At 51.1% G+C, this 8787-nt stretch overlaps 1 protein-coding gene across 4 annotated transcripts in view; it reads left to right on the top strand.

The window, feature by feature from the left end:
* Window positions 1-341: 341 nt before the first annotated feature.
* Window positions 342-8787, top strand: part of ACKR2 (atypical chemokine receptor 2) — a 10844-nt gene continuing 2398 nt past the window's right edge. The window contains exons 1-2 of one of the 4 annotated variants that reach the window (XM_006770502.2): window positions 2853-3939; window positions 7962-8048. Coding sequence is in view for 1 of the 4 variants with exons in the window: in XM_006770501.2 (XP_006770564.1) it covers window positions 475-601 (127 nt within the window). In the remaining 3 variants the exon portion in view is untranslated. Of the gene's footprint in view, window positions 602-1413; window positions 2131-2852; window positions 3940-7961; window positions 8049-8787 lie in introns of those variants that run through there. The other 3 variants (XM_006770501.2, XM_006770503.2, XM_006770504.2) reach the window with 3 other exon arrangements.

Here is an 8787-nt window from a genome sequence, read left to right as displayed (position 1 = left end):
AGGGCCTCTAGGATCAGACATCCTGTTAGACATCATCTAGTGGCCAGCTGCACAGTTGCAGCTGAGACCAAAGCCCTGAAGATCAGCATACAGGGAGAAAGCACCACTCTCCAGCCTCTTTGTCCCCCAAACCCACTGCTAAGCAGGCCCTGGGATGAGCCTTGAGTTGAGCGGATAGGTCACCTGGGGCCTGTATAACCCAGGGATCCCTCTCACAGGCCATGGCTCCTCCATCCCTTGTGCCCAGTTTGGAAACTGCTGGGGATCTTCCAAAGAGGTGTGGTTGGAGTCACATTTTTTCCCAAAATAATTAGACTGTTTTTGCGGGGGGGAGGGGGTGACGTGGGGCGGGCAGCAAGGGTGGATACTCCTTCCTGGGGGAGGGTGGTGACCCGTCATCTGAGCTTGACTTGTTTTCAGTGAGAACAGTTCGTGGCTGTGTGGTGAGGTGGGGCTCAGGATGTGTAAAGGAGGATGTATAAAGGATGTTGCCTAGAGAGGGGAAGAGCTCGGGAAGAGGAACACTCCCTCTGCGCTTCCCTGAGGAAGGACCCGGCGCTGCTGCTCTCCTCCTGTGCACTGGGTGTACATCCCCGGGCAGGTGGGTTTGGCTCTGGTATGCTATTGCCCCTTTCAGAGCGGGTGGGCCCTGCCCAGGCATTAGAGAGAGACTGGATCCAGTGGCCTGGTGCTTGGGGGAATGTGTGGGGTGAGGGAGGTGCTGATGGGTCACTGTGGAGCTTTCTCTTTAGAGTGTAGTCTGGGGAGTGTAGTCTTCTGGCCCCTTCCTTGGTTGACTCCAGTTCTGAGAATCTGCTTTGTGGATTCTGAAAATCCCTGATAGTTGGCTAGGAGCCTTCAGGCACTTCCCTTCCTCTCTGGGCCTCAGTTTCCCCAGCTGTACTATGATGGGGGCAGATGAGATGGTCTTGAAGGGTCCCTCCCTCCCAGGGCGGAGGTTCCCCAGCTCTGTTTTCTTTTACACACGTCCACATTCGCTCCTTGTGCTCCCCATCCTCTCATGACCGTCCCCTCCAAGTTCTCAGCCCCTCCTTCTGCCCCAAACAGTCCCAGGATTCCCCCTTATCCATCCCGTACAGAGCCAAGTGTCATTTTAGGGCCTGGAAGGGAACCAATAGTTATGGGCCATGCACTCATTTAATTATTATAAAAGTTCACCAAAGGAGGCATTTTATAGGTGAGAAAACTAAGGTTAAGAGAGGCTAAGTAATTTTCCCAGGGTTACTCAGCTACTAAGACGTGGACCAATCTGTCCTTCCATGCTGGCCCATGCTGAGTGTACCACCCTCCCTGGGGGTGTGGGTTGTGTTTCATTTTGAACCAGCATAATGCTGAAATACACATCCAAGGAGCCCTAGTGGTAGAATTTCAGGCAATAGTGACAGCGAAAAGAAAAGAAAAGAAAACAGTTGGGGAAAGATAAGAAAATGTTTCTTCTACTGCAGCAGCTCCCTGAACAGTCGGGCTCTAAAACTGCTTAGGTTTCATTAACTGAAATAAGCTTTGGGAGGAGGGGTTGCCTGTGATTTATCAACGTCACAAACATTTCCTGATAGGAACCAGGAAAACAGGGAGCAATGTGGGGTCCCAGGGACCACGGGGAACAGGCGGGGCTCACATCTCCCAGGGAGCGGGAGACGCCATGTCAGTCAGGAGGAGTTGGGGCAGGGCTACCCTGCTGGAGACCAGACAAGGCCACTGTCTTCCAGCTAGACTCTGTGATTCTACAAATCTGGGGAGGTTGGTGCAGCAGAAAACCGATGAGATATACCGAAACGTTCCCAAGGTTATTCCGGAATGGGGGGGAGACGGAGTGTAAGATTATGGGGCATATTTTTTTCTTGTATTTGCATATTTTATAATGAGCCTATATTACTATTGTAATCAGGAAAGATACATGGTAAAAAGGAAAGAGAGTGTGGGGTCAGTGGTCCAGGACTCAGTCAGTGGTCGGGGTTAGAGTCAGCTCTGCTAGCTTGCAGCGTACCACTCCCTCACCCCCACTTCTTGTGAAACCAGGGAGGTGACACCGTGCAGCCTCTTCACAAAGGAGCCAGGAAGACTTGTGAGGATTGGAATATAAGAGCCTCAGGAAGTACTGAGCCCCAGGTAAATGCCGGGACGGGGTACTGCTGTTTTCATTGTGTTTTTTATATCGTATTGAATCCAAATGCAGCCATTCCCATGGTGGACCATGCAGAGGTCAGCCGGCCTCCTGAGAGTCTGACGAGAGAGCTCAGCTCCCAGGGTCTGTGGTCAGGACTCCGACTCTGGAGCCGATGGCAGGGACTTGCCAGCTAGTCTTGACGTCCACTTGCTGTGTGTCTTGGGCAAATTACTCCCCCTCTCTGAGCCTCATTTCTTCATTTGCAAAATAGGAATAATAATAACCATGCTTGTCCCATAAGGTTGTTGGGAGCAGTAAGTGCATTAATATAGAGAGAGCCTGGCTGAGGGGACCACAGCTGCCTGCTATCTTCTTTGCGAGGGAATGTAACTTGAGTGTTTAAGAGCTTGGACTCTGCCTTTCATTTCCTGGCTCTGCTACTCACTTGCTCTGTGACATTGGGCCAGTTCCCTGCCCTCTCTGTGCCTGTGTCCTCAGCTGTAAAACTGAGGTAATAATAGTACTTAACTTCCATAATGTAAGTGAGAGGCTAGGTGAGTCAATATCCAGCGTCCCACACAGGATTCCATGGTGTTAGCTGTTATAATAATTGTATCAGACTTAATCCTCATGAATTCCTTGGCTGTGTTTATTTTATGGGTGAGAAAACAGGCTCCTGGAAGTCAAGGGCTCCAGGGTGGAAGTCTGACTTTATCTTCTATTTGTGAGCTCTCTCCCTGCGGGTCATTCCCGGGCTCTGGACTCCTTCCTTCATATCTTCCTCCTGTGGCTGTCCGTCCTCTTTCCTGTTTTTCTATTCCCACACCATCAGCCTGAGCGATAGCAGCCTGGTCTCCCATCGCTTCTCCATCTCTAGTCCCCATCCTTCACCCCTATTTTTGAATGAGCATCACAGACTCCGGGCCTGGTTTCAAATCCCAGCTCTGCTACTTACTTCCCCAGCTGTGTGGCCTTGGGGAAGTTCCTTAGCCTCTCTGCAACTCAGGTTCCTCCCATGTAAAGTAGAGGTGATAATAGTACTGCCTCCAAGTGGTTTTGCCAGGGTGAAATGAAGTGGTGCATGTCAGGTTCTGAGAACACAGCCTGGCCCACAGGAAGTGCCGTGAAAGTGGTGGGTATTACCGTTGTTGTTTGTTGTTGTTGCTGTGGACACAGTAGAATTAATAGCTGCTGTTTTCCCGATCCCAGAAGAGATCCCAGTTCCCCCAGAGGCAGGTTTTCTGCCACGTGCCCCAACCCCAGAGCGCTTTCCGCAGCCAGAAGCGGTGGTCAGGGTGTGAGTTACTTGGTTAGCCGCAGCGGGGTGGGCATGCAGGGTGGCAATGCCAGGGTTACGGGCAGGGGGTGCCCATGCCAAGCGTAGCCAGGAGGTGTCTAGTTGGACCTCCATTCTACCCCAGTCCTTCTGAAGCAGCGAGGGGAGCCTCAGGGGTGTTGGGGTGGCCGCCGGGCACGTTCCGTGACACTGGTCCGGGCAAGCGGCTGAACATGACTCAAGTGGAAATAGTGGGGCCTGTGGGCGGGTCACGCTGCATGGTCACGGGCTCCCAAGCTGCGAGGGCAGAGTTGGCTCGGGCTGAGAGAACAGCTTTCAGAAGGTTTTTGGCTCAGCTGTGTCCAGGGTGTGAGTGGGGGAGCAGAGAGCCAGGTAAGGGAAAATGAGGCAAGAGAAGGGTGGGAGTCAGGTGACGGTGCTCATTAATGCCAGCCCCTGGGCAAATGCCAGTCTGTCACAGGAGGCGAGGGGGTCCTGCTTCCAGGAGGTGGATTCTGAGGCTGACAGGTGACCTGTGAGTGCTGGGCTGGGGTGAGTCGGGGGGTGGGTGGGTGGGTGGAGGGAGTGTGGCAGGGATGAGGGGAGGGAGAGGAGGCTGGGGCAGGGGTTGCACCAGGTCAGTGGCCCCCACAGACTTCTGGGAAGGGAGGGTTTAGGTTACATTTGAAAGGATAAGAGTTTTAAATTGTAAGGAAGCCAGCAAAAATGACTGTCCACTGAAGTGATCTCCAGTGTTTTTCTTGGTTTTATATTTTGAAAGCTGGCATGGCCTCTTGGGGTCACGTCCGATGCTGTTTATTTGTTCTCTGGTCTCATGCACTGTGGCCAGCACGCTCAGCGTGGATGTCTGTGACGGAGAGGAGACCTACACGTGACCCTGTCCTCAAGAGCTCTTGACTCAGGCGGTGGCAGCTGTGGCACAGATGTGGAAGGTGGAAGAGGGAAGAGGTGGGAGACAGGCAGGGAGGCAGACAGCGAGACAGTCAGGGTTTGGTCAGGCTCCATGGGGCCCTGAGAAGGGTTGTACCAGTAAAGGTTTAACGATCAGCTCCCTTGTGGTGGTGGGGTAGGGGGCACACGCAGGAGAGGGGGGAGCTCCCATCTGTAGCACTTGCCATGGTGTAGACATTCCTACCAGGACCAATTGCCAGCTACCAGCTTCACTGAGTGCAGATTGGTTAACTCCGTGACTGTGTGTGGAATGCCTCCCGGACACCACAGAGCTGGCTCCGGGTCGCGACTGACTTTGAATCTTCTCTGCCACTCATTGCTGAGGCCAGAAGTCCCACGGCCAGAGGCTCATCCTTCAAATCCAAGTTTGGTCCGTGTGGAAAGGGGAGCTGGGGAGAAAGAGCCACCAGATCTACTTGTGTCCTTCGGGTCATCCAATCCTGGCTCCGTCATCTACTAATGCAAGGCCATGGACAACTGGGCTTCACCTCTCCAAGCCTCAAGTTTCCTCATCTGGAAAATGGGGGCCATAATAGTACCGCTTCCCAGAACTCTGGTGAGGATTACCTGAGGAGCTGCATGGAAGGAGCTAGCATGGCTGCCTTCCTGTTCTGGTGGATGGAGCACCATCCTCTCGCTCATCGCCTCACCTGAGGCTCCTCTGAGAGGCCTTGAGGTCCACAGGAGGAGACCTGCTCTCCAGCCAGGGATTCTTGCAATGTCAGAGCTGGAGCCAGCCCAGCAGCAGCCTCAGGAAATCACCAAGAGGATGACATCATTGCCCCAGAGATAAGCTATGGTTTGCCTCTGTGCCCTTGGCTTCACTGCAGGGGAAGCTCGGCTGACCTTGTCCTTGCTATCCTCTTTTTTTTTTTTTTTTTTTTTAATATATTTCACTGAGTTTTTACAGAGAGGAAGGGCGAGGCAGAGAGTCAGAAACATCGATGAGAAACATCGATCAGTCGCCTCCTGCACACCCCCTATTGGGGATGGGCTCACAACCACAGTACATGCCCTTGACTGGAATTGAACCTGGAACTTTTCAGTCCGCAGGCCAACGCTCTATCCACTGAGCCAAACTGGTCAGGGCGGGATACTCTTTTTAAAAGCCTCCCTCTCTCGCCTGTGTAGAGTTCTCTGGATTCCCCTCAAGTCCCACTACAGAGCTTCATTCGGGATTGCCTTCCTACCCGCTGTCATATGAGGATGTGAATAACTGACACCCCCCACGCCCCATTCGTTCCTCTTCAAGTGCTGCTGGATAAACGGAATGAATTCAGGCAACAAGGAAACGTGAAAGCAAAAGGGGAAAAACCAGAACGGGGCTAGAGGGACAGTTAGGGGTGGGGTAACAGAGATCCGAAGGGCAGCCAGGAGCCAGGGGTTCATGGCTCAGTCCAGCCACTGACTGCTCATTGTATGCTTTGCACAAGTCACTCCCCTCCTTTGAGCCTCAGTTTCCCCACCTATAAGTTGAAGGAGGTGGACAGGGTGCACTCTTACTCCCTCAGTCTGAGATTCGGAGGGCACCAAAGGTCACAGGAAGTATATCACCTACTGCCACTGCACCAAAACCCACAAAATCAGTGGCTTGAAACAGCACAATATTATCATTCTCATGTTCTGGAGGTCAGAAGTCTAAAATGGGGCAACAGCCCTAACTGGTTTGGCTCAGTGGATAGAGCGTCAGCCTATGGACTGAATGAAGGGTTCCAGGTTCAATCCCGGTCAAGGGCATGTACCTTGGTTGCGGGCATATCCCCAGTAGAGGGTGTGTAGGAGGCAGCTGATCGATGGCTCTCTCATCGATGTTTCTAACTCTCTATCCCTCTCCCTTCCTCTCTGTAAAAAAATCAATAAAATATATTAAAAATAAAATAAAATGGGGCAACAAAGAGAAAGAAAAAAGAAAAGATAATAATCAAATGGCTGGTGTGGGCCGAGCTACTGCCCCAGTGTGGGATGTGCAGGAGGCGGCTGATCGATGTTTCTCTCTCATCGATGTTTCTAACTCTCACTCTCTATCCCTCTCCCTTCCTCTCTGTGGAAAATCAATAAAATATATTTTTAAAAAAATAATAATAAAATAGGTCAACAGGGCCGCATTCCTCGGAGGCCCCGGGGACAGTCTGTGCGCTGTCTCTTCCAGCTCCCAGGGAACGCCTGCCCTCATTCTAACTGCATCCCTCTCGCTTCGTTTTCCCTTGTCACCTCTTCTCTGGCTCAGCGCTCCTGCCTCCTGATGCGGACCCTGTGATTACCCTGGATAACCTAGGACCCTCTCCCCATCTCAAGGTCCTTAACTTAATCACCTCTGGGAAACCTCTTTTGCTGTAGAAGGTGACATAGTCACAGGTTGCAGGGGTCAGGAGGTGGGTATCGTTGGGAGGCCGTTACCTGCTGACCAAAGGGAGGTTGTGTTTTTGCAAGGCAGCTCAGTGAAGCCTTGGGGACAGGAATGGTGGAGTCTACAGAGGCCAGACCAGCCAATAAAGGGCAATGTTCTGGGCAACCAAGCCCTTCTGATCCCAGACCCCACCTCTCTCAGGTGGCTCCTTTCGGGAAGCTGGGCAGGTCAGGTGATTGGGACCAGAACAGTGGGACCAGGGATGCAGCTCAGCCAGGGCATTCCTCCAAGGTTGTGAGAAGGTTGCTTTGATTCTGGGTTAAATGGTGCTGACAGTTCCTTCTTGGAGGGCCTTACAGGACTGCCACAGTGGGTGTGAAGGTGCCTGGCCATTTCCCATGTGCACCTGGGGCGGGTGGTTTGCTGCTGTTGATGAAAGTGGTGGGAGGGGCTGGCTGGTGGCCTCAGGGATCAAAAGGACCTGGAAAGACTCCCAGAGTGAACGATGAGGAGGCCGAGAGGAAAGGGAACAGAGTGTTCCAAGTGGTGTGGGCCAGCAGAGGGCCTGCTCATCCTGACATCTGGCTTTGATTAAAGTCATCGTCAGATTTGGTTGTTTGTTAAAGCAAAAGTCAAGGACTCTGAGAAACCATGACAGGCTCAAGTCCAGTGATAATAGAGCAGAACTGCTGGTGTTTAGTTAGTGACACCTCCTGACTAAGGAATTCCAATCAGGCCTCAGTGCAGCAGAGCACCTCCTCCTCCCAACCCCACAGCACACAGGCTCCCAACGCCAGCCACGTGCTGGGGGGGTGCTTGCTGCTGCCCAGGGAAGGGAGGGAAACATCTGTTTCAAGATTCTACCTGGAAAAATAAAATAGGCAAAACTTATATTAGAAAGGACTGGGGGAAATGTTTACAACATCTGTATAAAAAGCTAAAATTCTTACAACATAAAACCTTTTATAAATGAGGACCCCACCCATTAAAACAATAACCCATTGACCGAAGAAGTAAAGCTGGCATTGAACATATGAAAAAGTTCAATCTCCTTTGAATCAAAGAATAAACACTCATATGCAGAGGAACAGGTAGGGGTGGCCGGTGTTCCTCTCTTTGTGGGCAGCCTCCGGGCCCCACTCTGGTGGCTGTGCAGGGTTGCCTGTTTGGGCCACACACCCCTCCTTAACTCCTTCCTCTCTCCCTCCCAAACCGTCTCCCCACGGTGAACAACCTAGCGCATTGGACACGATGTTTCTGTTCTGGAACACACAACAAGATGGAACCTAGTCTTGCTTCATGACAGACTCGCATCACTGCTTCGTGTGAGTCTCACTTTTAATAACACCATTAAACTTGGGGAACCGCCATCCACAGAGAGAACCTGACCATGCCTCTGGCTTCCTCTGCCCAGGCAGCTGCCAGTCATTCTCTGACTTACCCTTTCATCCCTTTGAACTCATATGTATATAGTGCATTTGTATTAATTTTATTAAAAGACTATCACATATTTATTTGTATGGGACTTGGAGGTAGAGGACATATTCCAGAGGTAGCAGAGCGGTGGTGAGGGTGTGAGGAAGGAATCTGGATATCTCCCACGTTTCAGCCTTAGGTGGCTCAGTGGTTGTTGGTGCCATTCAGTTAGGTAGACACAAGAGAGGAGAAGAGGCTGGTGGGAAGGTGATGGACTCAGTTCTGGGTGAAGCAATGATTTAAACTAATATTTACTGAGCGCCTACTATGTTCTGGGCGGTCTTCGTAGGGCTTGAAGTGCTTCACACGAATTATCATATTTAAGCCTCAAAAGAACCCCATAAGTAGGCACTATTCATTATCATGATCATTTTAAAGATGAGGAGATTGAGGGATGGAAAAGTTTAGTAGTTTCTATCGACATGATGGATCACTCCTTTCTGCTACCAACCTGAAAATACTGGATAACATATTAAAATATTAAATATAAAAGAAAATATTGATATAAAGCTATACTTATAAATAAAATGCTGTAAATAAAAGCAAAGGGACCCTCTCAGGTGATGGAAGTAAAGAAGGCTCAAAGCC

This window comes from Myotis davidii, unplaced genomic scaffold (genome assembly GCF_000327345.1).
Source record: "Myotis davidii unplaced genomic scaffold, ASM32734v1 scaffold663, whole genome shotgun sequence".
NCBI classification, from domain to species: Eukaryota; Metazoa; Chordata; class Mammalia; order Chiroptera; family Vespertilionidae; genus Myotis; species Myotis davidii.
Note: the sequence above shows the minus strand (reverse complement) of the source record. Positions and strands in the feature narration are given on the sequence as shown.